The sequence below is a fragment of the Equus przewalskii genome, chromosome 22, assembly GCF_037783145.1.
Source record: "Equus przewalskii isolate Varuska chromosome 22, EquPr2, whole genome shotgun sequence".
In the NCBI taxonomy this organism is placed as follows: Eukaryota; Metazoa; Chordata; class Mammalia; order Perissodactyla; family Equidae; genus Equus; species Equus przewalskii.
In genome coordinates this window covers 33,439,030-33,460,664 of record NC_091852.1, presented here as the reverse complement: position 1 = coordinate 33,460,664, position 21,635 = coordinate 33,439,030, and the positions used below count along the sequence as shown (strand labels likewise).

Here is a 21,635-nt window from a genome sequence, read left to right as displayed (position 1 = left end):
AGGAGATAACGAATCCAGGTGCTTATCCTTGGCCGTTTGTCTCCATTGAGGAGAGTGGATTCTGGACCCAGGAAGCCAGGGAACGAGTGCTTTGGTTTTAACCCCATATGTGCTGGGTTTAATGTAGGGAAACTGATATCAGGGCTGGTATCAGTTCCACCCTATTTTATGTTCATCCCTCATTCTTGAGGGATTTGGACAGGGACTGATCTAGCTACTTCCTGCTGAATCGGGGCATAGGTTGTTTCATCTCATTGAACTGGTGTTTTAATAAGGTGATGATGCAGGTAGTTTCCTGAATTTAAGCCTGTATTGTATAAGTAAGTAGCCAGATATTTAATAAGAAGTTTTTCTAGAGAAACAAAAAGAGAAAAACAAGGTTAATGGTTGGAGCAAATTATAAACTAGTTCTTGAGCCCAGTGGGCAGCCAGTCAAGATTCCTAGAAGTCAGGGTTGAAGCATCTTTTGCAGTTTGAAATGTCTCTGATGGTGTCATTGGGCTCTCAGGTGGCTTTCTGAGTGGCTCACACGGCAGTAGATGTGAATCCCTCAAGTTTATATTAAGGCCTCTAGCTTCAGTTTGCAAGGCTTCAGGGAAAAAAAAAGGCAAGTTTAGTTTTCAGTGATTTCTAATGAAAATGATGGGGAAAAAAAACTGAAAATGTTAGTTTAGAGGCTTGTAGCCAGATATTTCAGGAGACTAGACGAATTCAGTATCCCGTCCAGTTAACAGATGTAACAAAAATCTTCAAGACAATTGACAGAACCGAAATCCAATATCCACAAATGTGTATTATAGTTTTTATTGAAACATAATTTTTCTCTCTCTAAAATCACCCTCAATTTCACTAGACATAACCAAATTAAGACTAATTGGTTTACAAAATGTCTAGTTTTAATAAATTTGGCATAATTATTTACATACATACAGCAAGAATAGTAATTGATTATATAGGCTCTTTTAAATCTGCTTTGCTGGAGCTTTTTATAAGGAATCTCAGGTTGAACTTTAAAGGCCTCTTGAGGCCAGGAAAACCAGACCAAGAACTTGTCATCAGATTCCGTCTGCAATACCCAAAGATTTGGGTGGCTTCCTGTCTTCAAGAGGTCCCCAAGATATTGAGGTTCCTTGTACCTGCCAGAGGGAGCAACATTCTTTGCTCAACCTTACCAGTTCACTGGAAATCCATAGGAACATTACCAGGCCAATATTTCCAATAAGTATTTCCAGTATTTATTCCAGAATGTCAGCCTTCATTCCTCAGAAGCTGTCTTGTGATATCCAAGTTTGTATGTTTTTCTTAAATATGGTGTTCCAGTCAAAGCCTTGGTATTATAACCAGTGTTTCCAAATGTGTCCTGTTATAAGAACAGATTCTCATTGAACTTATGCAAACAACCATATTGCCATGAGAATAAGAATACTTACTCATCAGGAGTTTTTACATTTTGGAGGGCTCAGATAGGGAGAAAAAGATAAATGTTTCAATTTTATTTACAAATTGCTATAAATCATAGTTCCTTAAGAGAATAAAGAAAAAGGTTTTCTTAAATCTGGAAAAAAACAAAACATCCAAAATCACCAATATCTCAAGCAAAAAGCCATAAAAATTATAATCATCCTCGTCAGTTCATTCAGTCCCATGGAATTGGTTCTTGATCTTATTCTTCTGTCAGCAGTTCCATGAAGTCATCGGTTTCTCTGTTAGAGTTCTGTAATTTCCTACCCAGTTAAGTTTTACAGTCTGAACGTTTATCAGAACCTATACTCTAGAGTAAGCACAGAGTCCTGTCCATGAATTTCTCTGAAGATGAAACATATTTGCAAAAACATCAGAGTAAAACGACTGTCTGTTAGTAAGAAAATATTCAAAAATGGTAAGTGACCAAGACTCTTGACCATTCTTGTGACATATAATACTTTGAGGTAATAACCAGAATTATTGCTGACAATCGGAACAGATCGGAATTTTAGATAATTTTTAAATACTTATATCAGTAACACTCATTCCCATAATACCATTTAAGAAGTTTATCAATACTTATTTGACAACACTTCCCATGTAATTTAACATACCAAATAAGCCTAATTAGTTTAGCATTTTTTCTCATAGAAAGAGAACAGATTTCTCTGAGAAGTCTCAGGGGCCCTCTGAAAATCCCCAGAGAAACTCTCCCTCCTTTTCCAGGTCAAAAGAAATCTTTTATTCAGGACTTGAATATTTTTGTGTGTGTGTAGGGAGCTTGTCAAAAATATAAAAACTTTACAACATTTGTTCAGCTAGGGAACAAAACTCACTGCGAAACCATATTCAGGTATCTATTCAAAGTGACAGCTGAAACAGTCAAGGGGAAACAGAGGTTAAATATTTAAAAAAAACCTTTTTATAATCTTTTTATCAAGAACAGATTAAAAGTTTAGGAAAATTATCCTTTTAAGAAAGAGGAGACCAAGTTTTAATTTTGTACCAGTTTACTGTTGACATATAAATTTATTTACTTAATTGGATTTACTTTAATCTTAGCCAACTTGACCACGCACAAAATTCTGCAGGGTTTTACTGTTATAAATCTTTTCTCACTTACTTTTTTATATTTAGAATTTGTCCCAGGTTTTCTGTCTCCCCTTCTAGCACTTTAGGACATATTTATCTTTTTTTGTAACCCAACAAGCAAAAATACTTTTGTTTTTTATATCTTTTTACTGAAAACGTACATTTTAGTTTTCTTGTATACAGACCTTTTAGAAATGTGTTTTTTTTATAGAAAGTTCCTCAGCATACGCAAAACATGTTTATCAGTAAACCTAAGCACCTTTCAGTTTCTTTGAGATAAGAAACCAAAGGCAGACAAATCTGTGGTTAGTAATCAACTTTTAGTATTTTATCTTATGTGAAAATGACCTAAATTACCCAATAAGCTGTTATTATTTAACTTAACTTAGTAAAGCTATAAAGCTTAAGTTTCCAAAACATTTTTGGAAGCTGTTTTTTTAAGGATGCAGACTATACAACATAATTATTGTACTTAAAAAACTCTGAGCCAGTTTTAACAATTATGTTTAAATCACTCTTGAAAACTTCATGTAATATTAAAGCAGTTAACCATCATTTTAAAGTGCTTTAAGTACATACCCCATAATACATATAGGTCTTGTTAAAAAGTTTTTCCAAAAACTTTTATGCTTTTACATTTATTTATTTATTTATTTATTTTTGAGGAAGATTAGCCCTGAGCTAACTACTGCCAGTCCTCCTCTTTTTGCTGAGGAAGGCTGGCCCTGAGCTAACATCCGTGCCCATCTTCCTCTACTTTATATGTAGGACGCCTACCACAGCATGGCGTGCCAAGTAGTGCCATGTCTGCACCTGGGATCTGAACTGGCGAACCCCGGGCCGCCGAGAAGTGGCACGTGTGAACTTAACCACTGCGCCACTGGGCTGACCCCCTTTTACATTTATTTAGTTCACCTCTCTTTAGCAATTATATTTAGATCGTCTACAAAAACCTCATGAGGCATTAAACAAAATCAGCTATTATACTGAGTTATTAGTTTTGCTGATAAATTTTGTAACAGAGATGACATGAGCTCATTTGATCAGTAAACCCAGGCTGTGTGTCTGCATCATGTCCAATGCTGATAATTCTGGGGACATGTCTATTTTAAATCAAACCAGCAAACTTAAACAGGCTTTCATTCATCAAAAATCATTTTATATCATGTTAAATAACTTTGTCTTTTAGAAGTTTTGACATATTAATCAAAGACTGCATTTCATTAGGACAGATTTTGAATCCTCTCTTTTCTGAAAAAGAGATTTCCCAGAATGGCCATTACAATTTTAAGTTATCTCAAAAGATAACTTATTTTTACTTGCTTAATTTTAGATCAGGAATTTTGGGTGAGTTGAAGTGACGCTCAGCAAGAGAGTAGAGAAAAGCAGCAGAATTGGCCAGCTGCTGGCATGTTTAATTATTTAATTATTTTCTCTTAAAGAGGCAGTAAAGTATTTCTGATTTTATTTAGAAGCCTCAAAAGATTAAAATAGGCTTCCCATTGTTGGAGCTAGCTTTTTCCAAATGCATACATCAGTTTGGGTAAACTGAAATTGCCCCATATTGGCCATTTTAAAGTGAGATCTCCTTTAGCATGTTTAATTTAACATAGCCTGAAAGGTGGATTTATATGTTCTTAAAATATCAGACAGGGGAAATGTTCCCCAGTTAGACATAATGTTTATCTCCATGCCATAATTTACAATACAATCAGACAAAAGAGATGTAATTATTTTACATAAAGCCCATTTAAATATACCAACTTTTACAAACTTTTACCTTAATTTTACTAACTCTTATACTTCTTTTTTGAAGATTGGCACCTGAGCAAACAACTGTTGCCGATCTTCTTTTTTTTTTCTTTCTGCTTTTTTCTTCCCCAATCCCCCCAGTACATAGTTGTATATTTTAGTTGTGGGTCCTTGTAGTTGTGGCATGTGGGACACCGCCTCATTGTGGCCTGATGAGTGGTGCCATGTCCATGCCTAGGATCTGAACCAGCGAAACCCTGGGCCACCGCAGCAGAGCATGAGAACTTAAGCACTTGGCCACGGGGCCTGCCCCTAAACTCTTATACTTCTAATTATAACTTATATTAGAATTCCATTAGCAAGTTTCAGTATTACAATATTGTGTAGGGGAAGCATTCACCGTTAGACATAACATCTATTTCCAAAAAACACTCAGGCAAAGTTGGCATAACCCCTTCATATAATATTAGCTTAAACACTTTAATTTTTATAGTCTTAGTAACCTTAGTAGCCTAACTGTTGCCCCAAACAATTGTTGGTCAGGTTTTTTCTATTGTGATTTCTGCCTCCTGACCTTTAAAAATTTTTCAAACTGAGGTGAATAGAACAGGTTTTTCTGATGTCCTTTAATGTTTGGGGGCCAGTATGTGTGGGGGGGGTCCCTTTAGCCCATCCAACCCTAGGCAGTGTTTTATTAAAACCTTTGTTTTAACTTTATTTGTGTCTGTTCCATTTATCCTATTTTCCTTTTTAATAACTAGCTAAAAATTTTCATCCTGTTGGGATGAGTCCTGTGACTCTTTTCTTTCTGATTTCTTTTTGTTAACTTAATGTTTTCATTAGCATCTGTAAGACCACGAGAAGACGTGGAGACCCCAAGTTTGATTAAGTTCTTAAGACTAGTCATCATATTTTCCTTTTAATTTGGTCTTTTCATAGGTACCCATAAAACAGCTGTTTATCATGAGAGCTCTTTAAAAGTTTCCCAACTTAAGGATCCATTGTTTGGCCATTTTTTTCCTCTGGAGTCAAGAATATTGTGGCCATGTGGTGTTACAAAAGAAAATCTTCCCTTTGTAGACATTGGCTTATAGCTATAGGTTGACCATCAGCCAAAGTTTTTCCCAAGAGGCTCTTAGGTGGAATAGATGCAGCACCTCCATTTTAACACTTTTAAAAGGAAAGACGAACAGACAAACAATAACAAATACCAAACAAGCACACTTTCCCAAAAACCCTTGGCCACAAACGGAAGCCAAAACAAAGACCAAAACCAAAACCCGAAGTGCTTCCAGTCCCAGCTTCGTCCGTGTCCTACACTCGGTGGGCGCCCAACAAATGAAGATGCGCCACACAGATCTTCCCAAATGAGCAAGGACAAGGGACCTCGGCTGTGCACACCCAGGGGACTTACCAAAATCTGGCTGGGGCATCGCGACTTCAAAACAAATGGAGCACAGACGGCTGCCAGGTACCCGTTATTTCTGGCTGGTCCTGTTGGAAAAGGTGAGCACAGGGACAAAAACAAAAACTACCAACTACTTATAAGAGATGTCTTCCTAAGTCATGAACCTAGTTTCTTCCACCAGCAAAGCAAAAGCACCGTGGGCCAATGACGTCTGGTCAGCAGCCAGTCGCTTGGGGCTGTCCCTGAGACAAGGGGCTCAGGCAGCTGCAGGACAGCTTCCAAGAGGGGCCTTTAGCCAGGGGCCAGTGTGCCACAGGCGAGACATCCACTTGGGACATTGTCCCATCTGGGTCGCCAAATTGATACTGAACCTGAAGTGAGTTCGCTCACCCGTTGCACAGCACTTCAATCTCTGACACTGGGTATAGTGGAAGAAAGTAGGAATTTTATTATTGTACAGCACTGAGCAAGGAGAGAGGGTAGCTAGTGCTGAAATCCCAAACTCCCCAAAAAGCCTAAAGGAAGGGTTTTTATTTGGGGTTTTAGGTAGGGGAAGGGGAGCATATGGCCTTGCTGGTTGGAGCTTTCCCACCAGCCTGTCTTTGGCCTGGAGACTGCTTGCAGAGAGGAGGGAGCCCATGACCTTGCTGGTCAGCAGCTTTCCCACCAGCTTGTAGCTCCTTGTGGGGAGGAGATAACAAATCCAGGTGCTTGTCCTTGCCTGTGTCTGTCTCCATGGAGGAAAGTGGATTCTGGAGCTAGGAAGCCAGGGAGTAAGCAGGGAATGAGTGCTTTGGTTTTAGCCCCATATGTGCTGGGTTTAATGTAGGGAAACCGATACCAGGGCTGGTATCAAAAGTAGATTAGTGGTTGCCTAGGACTAGTGTGGAGGGGGAAATGGAGAGTGACTGTTGATGGACAGATACAGGGTTTCTTTTGGGTGACAAAATATTGCAAGATTAGATTGTGGTGATAGTTTGTCACCTCTACGAATATACTGAAAACCATTGATTGTATACTTTAAATGGGTGAATTGTATAGTCTGTGAATTTCGTTTCAATCAGACTTTTTTTTTTTTTTTTTTTAAGATTTTATTTTTTATTTTTTCCTTTTTCTCCCCAATGCCCCCCGGTACATAGTTGTGTATTCTTCGTTGTGGGTTCTTCTAGTTGTGGCATGTGGGACGCTGCCTCAGCGTGGTCTGATGAGCAGTGCCATGTCCGCGCCCAGGATTCGAACCGACGAAACACTGGGCCGCCTGCAGCGGAGCGCGCGAACTTAACCACTCGGCCACGGGGCCAGCCCCTCAATCAGACTTTTTAAAAATTAAAAAAAAATTAGAGTAGTAAAAACAAAGCAAAATAAGGACATATTTTCCGACATACTAAATCTGTAATTGAAATATGACGTGTTGTTTTTTTAGCCTCTGTCAACCCAATAACAATATTTTTCACTAGCTAAAAATACATTTCTTCTAACGTCTGACTGTAACATCTAGGTTATGCTCAGGAGTGGAACAGGCAAGTCATTCTATTCAGTTATGTTTTTAAGAACTGTGCTTACTTTGGTGATACAAATTCTAAAATCGAAGCAATATAGGGAATGTTTAGCATGACTTTTTTGCAAGGTTACGTGTATCTCAGTATAGTGCTCCAGGTATTAAAAACCTTTAATGAAGGAAATCAGAGAAGACCTGAATAAATGTGTATAGATGTGAAAATGTAATATTGTAAAGCCAGCAGTTCTTTGCAAAGTTCTCTAGAATTGTAATGAAGTCCCAGTCAAAACCGTTGTAGGACTTTTCTTGTACCTTTACAATAACGGATTCTAAAATTCATAAATAAGAATGAAAGTGCAATAATATCATTACCCCCAGTACCACCCAAAAAAAGGGCATTTGGTAGAGGACTTGCCCCATTGGCATGTAGTGTATAAGCAAGCCATGATAATGAAAATTATGTGACTGGTGCAGAGAGAGGCAAACATGTGAATGAGACAAACCAATGCCTGGAAACAGACCTGTGCCCGTGTGGAAACTCGCCCTGCATTAGAGATGGCAGTATTATTCGGTATGTCAAAGTGTAAAAATTATAGAATGAACACAGCAAGATGGTACAAGTGGTTCAAGAGCATTTGGGAAACTGAAGAAAGAATTTTGGAATGAGATTTATTGTATGCAAAACTGGTTTACCTCCTGTCGACAAAGATAATCCATAACCAATCTATAAATGAAAATTTGGGTAAGTTTATTCTGAGCCAAAATGTGAGGACCATGGCCTGGGACCTTTCTTCCTGAAGGAAGAAAGGGCATCAAAGAACTGGGGTGTACAGAGTGGTTATATACCCTCAAAGAGGATGTTTCACGTATGACTGAAATGTCCCTTTTACAGTAGTCACAAGACTGCTCTGTTGGCACAGCAATTGATGGACACAGCAGGGTGGCAGTTCTGTTGTCTCGAGCTGGGCGGTCACAGGTGAGCACAGCAGTCAGTTCCTAGCCTAGGGAAAGATGCTTATCCTTAAGGAAATGCCAATATGGGGGGAAGTTGCACCTTTATCTTAAGGGCATTTGTGCTTGCCATAGTCAGTGTTTAAAGCAGATATACAGTGCATTCTCAATGGCCATGTCAGGCCCTTTTGGAAAGGCAAAGTCAGACTGAATTAGGTTTACACCCAATGGCTTCCTCATATACTCCAATATATCCTATTGCTTGCCATTTCTATTTGTCACTTCTACAAGGCAATTAAACCATAAGCTTACCAGACAAATTATTTGCATGTTTATGGGACATAAAATCTACAAGTTAACATAATATTTTACAGAATATAGACCTTAATCAGTAGCAAATAGCAAATCAAACAAAGGTATATCCCTTAGAGAATGAAATATTCCTTGGGTGGGCCTGTTAGTCCTCCAAGATGACATCGAGAGCTCATGTGGTCTTCCTTTTTGTCTTAGTTCTAAGCTAAGGAGTAGTTGAAGGAAGAGTCATTCACTGGTGTTGGGATAATTGCCTATGCATATGGGAAACAATTAAATTTAGCTCACCCTGTACACAAAATGGATTCCAGATATACTTTTGTGTTATTTTATTATATTATTTTCTCCATGTATTTGAAACATTTATCATAAAGAAAACAAGAAAATAGGTTCTTGATGAAATACTAGATAGTAGTTTAAATGAGTAAATTAGGTCTCTATTAAAAACGTGTGGTTGAATAAAAAATCAGTTTGTAGCATGGTACGCTTATTGTGATATTAACATAAATTTTAAAATACTATAGAATTTCTGGGACTCCAAGGAACTAATCTAAAATTTTTTTTGTTAAAGATTGGCACCTGAGCTATCAACTGTTGCCAATCTTCTTTTTTTTTTTTCCTGCTTTTTCTCCCCAAATTCCCCCAGTACATAGTTGTATACTCTAGTTGTGGGTCCTTCTAGTTGTGGCACATGGGATACTACCTCAGCATGGCCTGAGGAGCTGTCCCATGTCCATGCCCGGGATCCAAACCAGTGAAACCCTGGGCCACTAAAGCAGAGCATGCGAACTTAACCACTTGGCCATGGGGCTAGCCCCTAAACTTTTATACTTCAGAAAAAAATGAATAAAATCTAATATTATTTTATTAGTACTTATTAAGTTCTGCTAAATTCAAGCCTATTGTGCCTGGTAAAAATACTATAATTGTAGCTTTGAAACATGCAACATTTACCTGGTACGACAGACTTGATTTTAGCAGAACTTAATAAATTTTACTGTTTTATTTATATAATATGTCAAATCATTGGGGGAAAGATGCGGTCTTTTAAAAATTATCTTGGGAAAAATGGCAAAAGATTAGGAAAAAAATGCACAGCACGGTCTGATACTGTATATGCAAATTATAAATGGGTCAACAAAGTAAAGATTAAGAAGTAACAGCACTGGTAAAATTATGTTATATAATCTTTGTTAAGGGAAGGTGTTTCTAAGTATGCCCTAAAAATCAGAAATGTTAAAGAAAAGAGATTAGTTTTGATTACATAGAAATTTCAGTATTGGGGAGAATTTTATAATTAAAGCTAAAGGTAAATGAGAAACAAGGGTGCATTTTTACAGGGACATTTCAGAGACCATGATTTTGTAGCTCTTACAAATGAATCTGGAAGAGAACAGATGGGCAAGAATGGTCCAAAAGGGCAGACAGCCGTTTGAATGTGTCCGTTCCTCTGTCCCTGCTGCTGGCTGAGAGTCTAGTTTACGTAGGTGCTTAGTGCTTCCTCTCTTTTCCTGGTAAAAAGTTCTTGTGATGGAAAGTAACCTGCCTGCAAGCTAAATTTTCCCTTATTTGTGGAGTTTTCTTCCCTTCCACCACCCCACACCCAGCCACCCCGCGAGAACATTTTCTTGTAACCTGACATCTACAATTTAGGAAACTTGATATGTTTGAGATAAGGTGAATGTTGAATATAAAACAGTATAGGGTATTGGGAAGTCTGAAAGTTGGGATGTAATCAAATTCCACTTAACTGAGGGCAGTGTACATCTTAGAATTAAGGAAAAAAAGCTCCCCTAAAGGAATAGTCAATAATCCTCTCTTCCTTATGGCATGGACGTGGGAAGTGAATGGAAATGAGAAATTGGTGGTTCTGTTATGATACGGGGTGGGACTTATTCTTAAACTCTGTGGAAGTTTCCTTCTCTTGAATGGACCTGCCTCCATGTGTGTCTGTGGTGGTAGCTCTGGGTCAGAGAAGTGGCCTAAGATTCTGCAAACCAAATCAGTGTCCACCTCCTCTATGTCACTTAAGTATTTTTTGGTGTATATATAATGGCAAATGAAGCAGCAGTTTATTAAAAATAAGATACTTTACAAAATACATGCCCTTAAACTCAAAAATTTATCTTTAGGAAATAATCAGGTAAGTGAGTAAAGAGGCTTATTAAGTATTGTTTATAATCAGAAAATATTGGGAGCAACCTACATCGCCCAAAATGAGGGACAGGTAACAAATTATGTTATTTCCATTGAACAGTATGCTGTGCAGACAGTAACTATGATAAAGCACTTCTATTGAGAAGAAAAGATTCTGGATAAGTTAAGTGTATAGTGAAGGAAACCAGACTATATCACCCCAAAACATGCCTCTTTGACATAAAAATCGTTTTGACCTTGTTAAAAAACAAAATTAAACTGAGTGAATTTGAAGATCTAATTGGTTTTATTCAGCAGTTCATGAATTGTGCAGCATCCCATCTAGCAAGGAGAGAGAAAGGAGCTCCAAGGAGCTGTCCAAGGTGGAGGGCTTTTGTAGGCAGAGGGGGCAGAAAGACAAAGTTTCTAACAAAGTGGGTTGTTTCAGGCAAAGTTAGCTTCCTTTGGAGGAAGAGCTGGGGTCTGTCATGCAGGTTACTGCCCTCACTAGTGCTGATCACATCATTCCAGATTGACTGGTTAAAGGTCGCTTTCCTGGGAGCGGCCGAAAGTGCAATTAGGTTAGAGATTATGTCTTGGTTTGTTGTCTTGAGACAGAGGACTCCATTTTGGGCCTGATTTTTTTTTGTTTTCTTTTGTTTTTTTAACAAGCCAAAGGCAGTTAAGCAGTAAACGCTGACCAAACTCGCCCTTTTCTATCTAAAGTCAGGAAGTAAATTCTCCTGTGACTGGAGACAGACTCTTTCCAGCACAGACAATCTGCAAACAGACCTTATTAAACTAACTCTTATCTTTCTAGTTACTTCTTCACCGTTTCCTACCCATGGCCCAACCCCTTGGTCTTATCAGTTCTTCACCAATTTATTGTTTCTGTGTCTAAAAGTTTTCAAAGCTTCCTGCTCTGGTCGCTTCTTCAGGTCTTCGTTCGCATATGAAGCCTCATGTAAAAATTCCATAAAATTTGTATGCTTTTCTCCTGTTGTCAGTTCAATTTTCAGACTCAGCCAGGAACCCTAAGAGGATGGAGGAGAACTGTTTGCTCCCCTACAATAATATTCCATTTTAATGAAATATGAAAATAGATGTATAGGTTTACTTGGGAAGGATGTATACAAGTCACAATGCTATGTTTTTGGTGGGGCGCTTTGGAGGGTGATTTCAATTAACTTCTTTTTTGTGTCCTAGAATAAAGAGAAAAATAAGTTTATTTTATTGGGGCTGTATTTTAGGAGTGTTCACCACGTAACCGAGTAGATTTTTTGCTATTTGATTTTCAAAATTGCTAAGAAATGGAGGTGACATATAGTGAATAATTGAAGGGCTTGTGTTGTGTCCTTGAATTTATGTAGACTTTTCCTGTAAGACAAAGAAATAAAAACCTCCCTCTGCCTTTTTTATTAACAGGTCTTCTCGTGCAGATATGGCAACAAGCAGCCACTACTTTGCATCACTTGATACAAAACAGGCATCTGGACAGCACAGATCATCCAGTGTGAGCAGGTCAGGAAGAAGGTGTGGGCCTTCCCGGGGGACCAGGGGTGCAGTGCAACCCTTCGGTGAATTGTACTGTTGATGTTAGGGCGTGGCTTTGTGTTTCACTGACCGGTTGGAGGGGAAGAGGTCCTGGCAGGTGTAGTGCCATTTTACAGATTAAGGAAGGAGCCTCAGAGCTGCTAATGCACCCACTGAAGAGGTGGCACCGTTACATAAAAGCAGAGACAAAACTAAATTCAGCTTTTTGGGCACAGCTCCCTTATGAGTCTTTTTCATCTTAAAATTTTTTAACCATTAATTTTATTGTAAAATAATAGAACCACCTTGCCAAGCATCAGGGAAAGTAGAGGAAAGAAGACACATCAATCATAATTATGACTACTTTTAACACAGACTGTTAGCATTTTGGTGTATTTCATCTCAGTCTTTTCCCTAGGCTTGTGCTTCTTGAAAAAGATGTAACTATAGGCTTTTCCTTGAATATTGTATTATAGTTACTTTTCTACTTATATTCTTCTCATAACCTTGGCTTGAAAGTGCATTTTAAGAAATGTTCATTGTAGAAAATTCAGGAAATATGGAAAAGCACAAAAGAGAGAATGACATTTGTATTACCATCACCATAACTATTTTTTGGTGTGTATCCTTTCTTCTTCTCTTCATAGATATTAAATTTTTTTGCTTAATTGGGGTCATATTAAATATACTATTTAGTACCCTTTTTAAAACAATATATCGTGACATTTTTCCTTTCCATTAAATATTTTTTATAATATCACATTTAATTGCTCAGTACTCTTCCTTTTTCGCCCGTTCTAGAGTTAATTTAACCAGTTGTTTCTTTTGAACATGTAGCTAGTTCCTTTGTCAGTTATTAAGGCAACTCTGTTAAAGCTGTTTTTTAGTACCGTGGGAAAGTGCTTTGCATCTATCCTTACAGGTTTATGAAACTTTAGATTATACAGCGGATCTTTAGCACTTTGGATTTTGCATTTGAAATTTGAGCTATTTATGAGTGTGTTCATTACACTCACGGACTTGGCGGTTTGTCTCAGGACTCATCCCCACAATATAAGGAAGCGGTGCGATAATATGAAGATTGAGAAATGGAGATGAAATTGGAAATAACTTCTCAAAATCTGAAGGCATTTATTTTCCTCATTACTATTTTATTCACTATGTCCCTGCTGATGGAAATCTGAGCTTTCTTCAGAAATAGGTGTTCTCCCCTCAGAGTTATCCTCTAACTCATCTGATAGTTTCCTATGTAACTATTGCATCATTTATAATGCTGAGTTTGAAAGCTGTAATAAAATAAGTTAAAAAATTACTACTGAAAATAGTAATAAATAAAGGGCGTGACGTTTGGAGAGCTCTGGGCTGGATGTGTAGACTGGGGCTCTTCAGCATAGCATATATGTAGTTGTTGAATTTGTGAACTGAAAATGCTATTTCCAAGAGAGAGCAAATGAGAAAAGAATGGGGGAAGGAACCTTCAGAGTACAGATGTCAATGGGACAGCTGAGGGAATGAGAGTTTAAGAAAGAGCTGTGGAGATGTGTGAGAGAGGGAAACTCCATGAGATAGTGGCTGCAGGACAGCAGGGGGTTTAGGGGAGGGGGTGAGTTCTGTAATCTGGTCCATGGAGCTGGGTGTGGCAAAGAGGTCTGCACAGATACAGGCTAAAACGTGTCCTTTGCATTTTGTAATTGGGTCATCAGGGACCTTTAGCTTGGAGGGTCTCAGGACAGTTGAGGCGGGAGCCAGTCTGGGGTGGCTGAAGATGCATGGGAGGTGGGGATATAGGAAAAGTGTCGACTCCTTTTTGACTCTCTTGCCTACGATGAGAAAGAGTGGGAGAAGTTGTATGTTAGGAGAAAAAACCAAGATTGAGGGAAAGTTATCTTTTTTGCTTTAAATAGGAGTGAATGAGATTTGTGCGAGTTTCTGAGTTGGGAAGGGGTCAGACAGGAAGAGGTTAAAGAAATACAAAGGAAGAAATGGAGGGGGGAACGTAAGAAAATTTAGAGACCTATTCAAGTATAGTATTAGCATTTGTAGGTTTCATAGCCTTTTTCTTTTAAAAAATTAAACAATAAAAATTCCTGCTCTGCCTTTTAATCAACAGGTCTTGTAGTGCATTTGTAAAAACAAGCACTTATAAATGTGTTCTGGAAGAGCCTCAAAGGACACCTGCAAAGTGGAGCGAAGCTTCAGACTTGGACAAGTATGTAGGTAGTTAGATTGCACAGAACGTGCTACTCCTCCTGTGACTCCTCCCTCCACAGATACCTAATGTATTTGCTCCTCAACACAAACTTGTGAGGCGGTCAAGGAGGGAGTTTTGGCTAGTAGTTATCGAATGAGCGATCTCGGATGTCAAGGGACATACCCAAGGTGCACAACCGGGTAGTGGTTGAATTGCATCTTGATGCTCTGTCTTCTCATTTTCAGGCCAAGTGCACCTTTAACCAACCCATTTTCCTCCCTGGTTATAATTTCTCTCGGTTGAGTCTTACAAAATGTTTTGACAATTCATGATTTCTTTTGATTGTACTTCACCTTGAAAGAGCCAGGAGAGAGTCTTCCCATATAAGGATCCTGGTGTCCAGAGAAGAACATGGCTAACTAGGATGGCTTGCAACTCTGAAATTCTGAGTTTGAGTTTATTGCTGGTGTCCTTACAGGGCACCAGTCACAAAGTTTCAGATGTGTAAGTTTTGTGTTCATCACTTCTTTTTTTATTTTTTTAAGATTGGTACCTGGGCTGACAACTGTTGCCAATCTTTTTTTTTTAAGGATTGGCACCTGGGCTAACAGCTGTTGCCAATCTTTTTTTTTCTTTCTCTGCTTTATCTCCCCAAAACCCCCTGTACACAGTTGTATATCTTAGTTGCAGGTCCTTCTAGTTGTGGGATGTGGGATGCCGCCTCAACGTGGCCTGACGAGTGGTGCCATGTCCGCGCCCAGGATCTGAACCCTGGGCCGCCGCAGCGGAGCGTGTGAACTTAACCACTCGGCCATGGAGCCAGCCCCAATCACTTCTAATCTTTTGACACACTAGTTGTAGAAGCAACTGTGCGAAGGTCTCTTGAAAAAATGAAGAAAGACTTTCCACTCTGGCCCAGAACTTTCCTATCATTTCCTCCTCTTACCATATCTCTTTATTAGAGTTGAGAGACATGTTGTTTGGTCTTCAAAGGTGTATTTTTCCGTGGGAAATGGAATGATGACAAGGTTGCCCACTTTACAATCTCTAAGATAAAGTATATTTTGTCTTCTTGATCTACTTCAGAAATTTATCAAAAGCAGGAAGCAGAACAGGGGTTTAGGGTCTCAGGATTAAAGGAAGGGAGAGCAAATGTTTTATAGACTTTTCTATACTTCATTTTCTAAGCCTAGATTGTCATCTCGGCATGGGCACAGACCATTGGTGACTTTACTTACTTAATAAAAGTTGGCAGTGGAGAATCCCAGAGTTATGCAGGGAGTTCTGGTCACCTAGGAGGCCGAGTTCCAGAGACTGCTTAGTGGATGAGCCATTTTCCAATGGCTAAATCATTAAGGTTATGGCCAGCTTTTGACTAGGGCTTTGTGAGAGAAGAGGAGACCCTCTCTTGGATTGGTTAGTAACAATGTAAAATTTAACCTGCTGAACTGTACACTTAAAAATAAAGATAGTAATTTTTATGTTACGTGTATTCTCCCACAATTAAAGAAAAAGAGAAAGAAAGAAGGCCCAGATATCATTATGTAGAATTCAACCAAGCTTTCTTTGACCTCCTTCTTTGTCTTAGAAAGGTGCTAGGTACATTTTCCATGAGTTTAAGACATCTATCCCATCCCCTCTTGGGAAGATCCCTGCCTCCTCTCCCTTGGGTAATTAAGGAGAAGTTGTACCCCGAGTGTCTGTAGTCTGGGTGACCAGCCATAGGTGCTTCTGCGCCTCTGGATTCCACACACAACATTGGCCTTGAGCTCTCGAGGGCAGGGAGATCTGGAGTCCTCAGTACAGATAGGATCTTGGATTTACTTGGAAAAGAACCTTGGATACTCCCACACACAGTAGTAAAGGTAAGTTCTCTGAATAGTAAGCTGTTGTCCCACTACTATTCTGTGCCTACAAATCTTAAGTGTTTAGTTCTTTTCTTGAAAGAAGTGTCTCTTTTTGCCCTAAGTCTAGAGCCAATTGAGTTATTGGTGAAGGGGTCAGATCTATACAGATCAAACTCTCAGCTTTATTATTCCTAAGACTGTATTGGAGGATGCAGCTTAGATGCAAGTGGAGAAATGGGATTTTGACATACCCTGAATGAAATTTAGGCCCTAAATTGTAAGCTTCCCTTGTGAGGATGATGATGGTGGTGGCATTGCAGAGAGCATAGACTATTTCTCTACAAGAAAGGGGCTGGGTCACGCATGCCCACTTTTTTTTTTTTTTTTCCCAACTCCCCAGTCAGATAACTCTTCTCCCAGAGGAGGAGTGAAAAGAGAAGAAAGAGTCCAGGAGTGTTAGTTCAGCCAAGTCCCCCTCAAGGAAGTCTGAGGAGGGGGAGGAAATGTCCCTCCCTCACAGTTGTTACCTTCCAAGTCATCTATTAGTTTCCTAGGTAGCTGCTGTAATATTTTCAGCTTACATCACCATTTACAATGCTCACTATCCTTAGTTGAAAACTGGTTACTATTGAGCCTTTATTACATAGAGGTGGATTTAAAATAAATTCGTAGTAGAGACGTTTTTGGGCAATTCTAAAATGTTAACAGCTATTCAACTGGATGTGCAATTATTTTAAATAATTGATTTTATGAAGTACGGGAATCCAGTGAAAATGTAAAGACTAATTTAGAGGAATTCAGAAGTAAAGCATCATCATATATTGATTTTGTAGACTTTTGTTGATTTTAACACATCATAAAAATCCCCTCTGTGCCTTGTAATCAACAGGTCTCGTGAATCAGATATGGTAATAGTACGTCATGAGATTATGAGCAAAGTACAGAGAAACTACCAGATCAGAAAGTATAAGTGCATATGTGGTTCTTATCAGGTGAGGCTGGGCAGTTTGATACTCCTGGAGAATTATATTAGTGCCTCAATATATATAAATGCTTATACTTTTATTTCCATGAGTGTACCTGATTTTTATAACTACCTTATAAAATAGTAACAGCAGCCTTGACTATCCCCAACTTACAGATAAGGAAACAAACTTTAAGAGATAAAGTGGGTTGTTCAAGCTTATAGAGCTGGAAAGTGGTGGAGATAAGACTTTTTTGTTTTTCTTTCAAGTATTACTTTTATGTTTTAAGATTTTTATAAATGTTTTTCACCATAAAAGTAAAATGGACAGAATTCAGATAATTTGGAAAGGGGAGAAAAAAGTCACCCGTTATCTCTTTACCCAGCGTAAGTCAGTATAATTGAGTTCTCAGAGGGTAGAAAGAAAATCTCCAGGTAAATAATTGAAAATGGCATTAGGAGTCTGAGATGTGCTTAAGCTAGGACCACAGTTCAGTGGAATCGGTACATATGGGAAATCTTTGATTGCGGCTGTTGAGGCAAAGGGGATCCTGGGCCCCTGGATAAAGTTGAAACTTTCTCTGGATGCACTTAGCAAAGAATCCAGAATTTCTGTCTGCCTTCCGTTTCCTTGATCCGTAATAGCCCTTCTCTCCTTTTACCACACACACATCCTCAAATCTCCATAAAAAATAAAATTCTGACATGTTGACTGTCTTATGAAGAATATAACCTTAATGTTCCAAATGGCTCAGTTTTCTCTTCTCTTTGCTCTTATAGTTAGTAAGGTTTTAATAAGAAAAACTCCTTATAGAAAATAATGATTCAAATGTTCTGAACTTATTTTTATTCCTCCCGTCTTTCATGTTGATATGTTATTCTTTCCCCACTCTGATCATTGGTATAACTTGTATTATATAATTGATTAGCTAAACAAGTTATTATTAAAATAAATCCCTTTAATTAGTTATGTACTTGACAGCTCTGAATTATTGAAGGCTATTCAGTTACTTACAAAATAATGATAATAATAGCTGACATTACTTGAGGACTTCTGTGTGGCAATACATTAAGTACATTATGTGCATTAACAGCACAGCCTATGAAGTGGGTACTTTTACTAGTGGGTCTGGTTTACAGATGAGGAAACCAAGTGCCAGGGAAGAAAAGTGACTTGCCATGCTCAGATATAGCTAAAGGTGGAGGCAGGAAATGAATAAAAGGAGTCTGGTCCCAGAACCCACATCCTCATCCACGACATTAAGTGAAGCTTGCTTGCAACCAGGCTTATTAAGCGGTTAATAAAGGAAGAAATGGAATTGGCATGTAAGCGATAATACTAGTATAATCCTGAATTCTTTATAAGTTATATATTGGTTTTGTCTGTTTTTCCTTTTTAGAATATAAGACTAAAAACTTTGTTCTCCCTTTCAATGAACGTATCTTTTAAATTAGAAGCAAGAAGAAAGAGTCTTCACTTTACGGAAGGTGTATATTAAGAAAGGCACCTGGGTGGGGGCTCCAACAGATCAAGAATATGAGTGTGTAGTCCCTCTGGGATGGGCTGAGCACCATGGCTCTTGGAGAATTACACACGGTTGTTAATTTGCGTGGGGCTTGGAGGTTCACAAAACACGCTTGTAGTGCCCACTGCCTTTGTATCTCAGCACACATGTTGATGAGCCTCATGCAAGATACTTGGCTGTTATTAAATAGCCATGCTCATCCTTCCAGTCTGGTTGGACAAGTGTGGTGGGGCTGGGCAGAGGAGTTTTAACTTCATGGTGTGGGCAGCCATTTTAGGTTCTTAATCCGAGGAGGCAGGGTGATGAACATCTGTTGTAGGAAGAGTACTCTGATAGTGGTATGCAGGATGCATGAAAAAGAATGAATATTACCTGGGAACTTGTGGGGCCCACCCCAGGCCTACTGAGTCAGAAACACAGGGTGAGGCCCAGCAGTATGTTTTAACAAGCCCTCCAGGTGAGTGTAGTGTGTGCTGAAGTTTGAGAACCTTTGCTGAATCAAAGCGGTAGTGCGAAGGCATTCTTAGAGACAGTTTCAGAATTCAGATTTGAGGTGATGAGAGTCTCAATTAAAGTAATGGCAGTGGAGATGGAGAGAACAGCTGACTCCAAGAGATGTATGAGACGTCCTGGTCGGGACTGAACTTGTTCTCTTGGTCGTTCCTTGCAGAACACGTGGTAGCACCGGTATTGTGGAGGGTGGTCTTAATTTCATGTGAATGTCTTAGTAAACCACTTAGAAGGGTTGAGTTAAGTGTGTTTGGAGGTGCTGAGCTCTCGCATTGTTTATCCCTGTAAGCTGGGGCATTTAAGTGTATGCTCCCAGGTGACAGTGTGGCCAGCTGAAATGCACAGGTGGGTGGTTGTTTGGCAAGGGGACCAGTATCTGTTCACAGCCCATTTCCTGGTAATAAAGGATGAGCTGTAACCTGAGAGAACTGGTGGGAGGGAAGATTTAAGAGAACAGGTGGGAGGTACAACTGGAAAATCTAATAGTTGAAGGAAGGGGTGATTAGTAAGAGAGTGGGGATTTCTGAGCCAAAGTATTTCCTTTTGTTCTCAGAATAAAAATCCATCCTCTCTGTGACTGTTCTGTCTGCTTTCTGTCCTCATTTTCTCCTGCTCTGCCTTGCTCACCACATTCTCAGCTTAGAATCTCTCCCTCTACCCCAACCTAGATATTCCCATGGCTGCCTCCATTTTCCAGCTCTTGAATGTCACCCTTTTGGAGAGCTTTCCATGACCATCCTTATTAATGTTGGGCCTCTCCTCCACCCTTCCAAACCAGCTTCTCTGCCAGAGTACTTATCCCCATCTGAGATGATCTTAGTCAGCTACTGATCTCCTTGTGTAAGTCATCCCCCCTCCCCCAGGAGAAGGAAAGACCGTTTAGAGCCGGGATCCTGTGTGTCTTGTTCATTGCTGTATTCCCAGCACCTAGAAGGCTGCGTGGCATGTACTTAGCGCTCCATAAGTATTCATCCCATGAATGAATTCTACATAGAGATTTGCTTGGGCGGGGGTAGGAAATGGAGGGAGAAATGGGTCTGCCGACACAGGCAACAAATGATGACTAACTTGGACTGGGTAGAGGAGAGGAAACAGGATAAATCCAAGAGACGTTGAGGAAGTAACACTGACATTTGGTGAGGGACTGATATGGGAGGTACCAAGGAACTTTCTTGTGAAAAGTTTTCCTGCGAGAGGTTTGTGAACTCCTTGCATTCTTATTTGATCTCTTTATTCTCTGGAAACATAAGGGCAAAGTAATTCTGTATTAGTCAGGGTTCTCCAGAAAAATAGAACCAATAAGATATATGTATATGAATATATGAGTATATATAAGGAGATTTATCATGGGAATTGGCTCATGTGATTATGGAGGCCGAGAAGTCCCGCAATCTGCTATCTACAAGCTGAAGAATCAGGAAAGCCAGTGGTGCCGTTTAGTCCAAGTCTGAAGGCCCAAGAACCAGGAGCACGAGAGAGCAGATGATGGATGTCCCAGCTCAAACACAGAGCATGCAAATTCACCCTTCCTCTATTCTGTTCTATTCTGTTCTATTCTGGCCCTCAGTGGATTGGATGGTGCCCATTCACATTGGGGAGGGTCATCTGCCTTACTCAGTTCACTAATTCAAAAGCTAATCTCTTCCGGAAACACCCTCATAGATGCACCCAGAAATAATGTTGTACCAGCTCTCTGGACATCCCTTAGCCCCGTCAAGTTGACACCTAAAATTACCATCACAAATTCTCAGCTCTCCAGCTACCCCTCCACCAAGAGCTTGTCTTATTTCTGCACCACCTGAGAGGAGGTGTAAACTCTAGGCATGAGGAATTCTCAGTTTCTACCCCGAGCAGCTCTACCTACCCACCCACCCACGCACCCACTTAGCAATGCTTATTGAGTATGTACTATGTTATAGATACCACCCACCGAAGACACTGGTGGCATGGCAGTGACAAAAACAACCTCTTTGCATTTATATCCTAGAGAGGAAAGACAAAGATAAACATGAGCACAAATACGTGCACGGGATACTTAATAAGTGGTATGGAGCAAACCCAATAGGGAGACGGGATGGAGGGGGGTCAGCGAGGCAGCTCTGAGTTGGTGCTTTTTAAGCTGAGATCTGAATAACAGGAAGGGACCAGCCATGAGAAGACCTGGGGGCAGAGTGGTTTCCTGTGGGACCTTCAGAACCCATTTCTGGTGGACAAGTAACTGAAGTGAGATTTTGTTTTCATGCTTGAAAGAATGAATTTAGAGAGGTTGGTGGCATGGAAATTCAAGTTTAAGTACTTTAAATAAATCGTTGTACTGCTCATTTACTTACTGAAATATTTTCCCTTTGAAAGTTGTTATACAGAACATTTTAGAGATGGCTCTAGGTTTGTTTTGTTTTGTTTTGTTTTGTTTTTTGAGGAAGATTGGCCTTGAGCTATCATCTGTGCCAA

The 21,635-nt window shown here is 39.4% G+C and overlaps 1 protein-coding gene across 17 annotated transcripts in view; it reads left to right on the top strand.

The window, feature by feature from the left end:
• Positions 1-21,635, top strand: part of TTC39B (tetratricopeptide repeat domain 39B) — a 142,719-nt gene that overhangs the window by 67,860 nt on the left and 53,224 nt on the right. For 9 of the 17 annotated variants that reach the window (XM_070589721.1, XM_070589712.1, XM_070589718.1 and 6 more), the window contains one exon: positions 12,039-12,134. In XM_070589721.1, the coding sequence (XP_070445822.1) occupies positions 12,055-12,134 (80 nt within the window). In that variant the 5' untranslated portion in view covers positions 12,039-12,054. Of the gene's footprint in view, positions 1-12,038; positions 12,135-14,256; positions 14,356-17,073; positions 17,177-21,635 lie in introns of those variants that run through there. The other 8 variants (XM_070589716.1, XM_070589711.1, XM_070589709.1 and 5 more) reach the window with 2 other exon arrangements.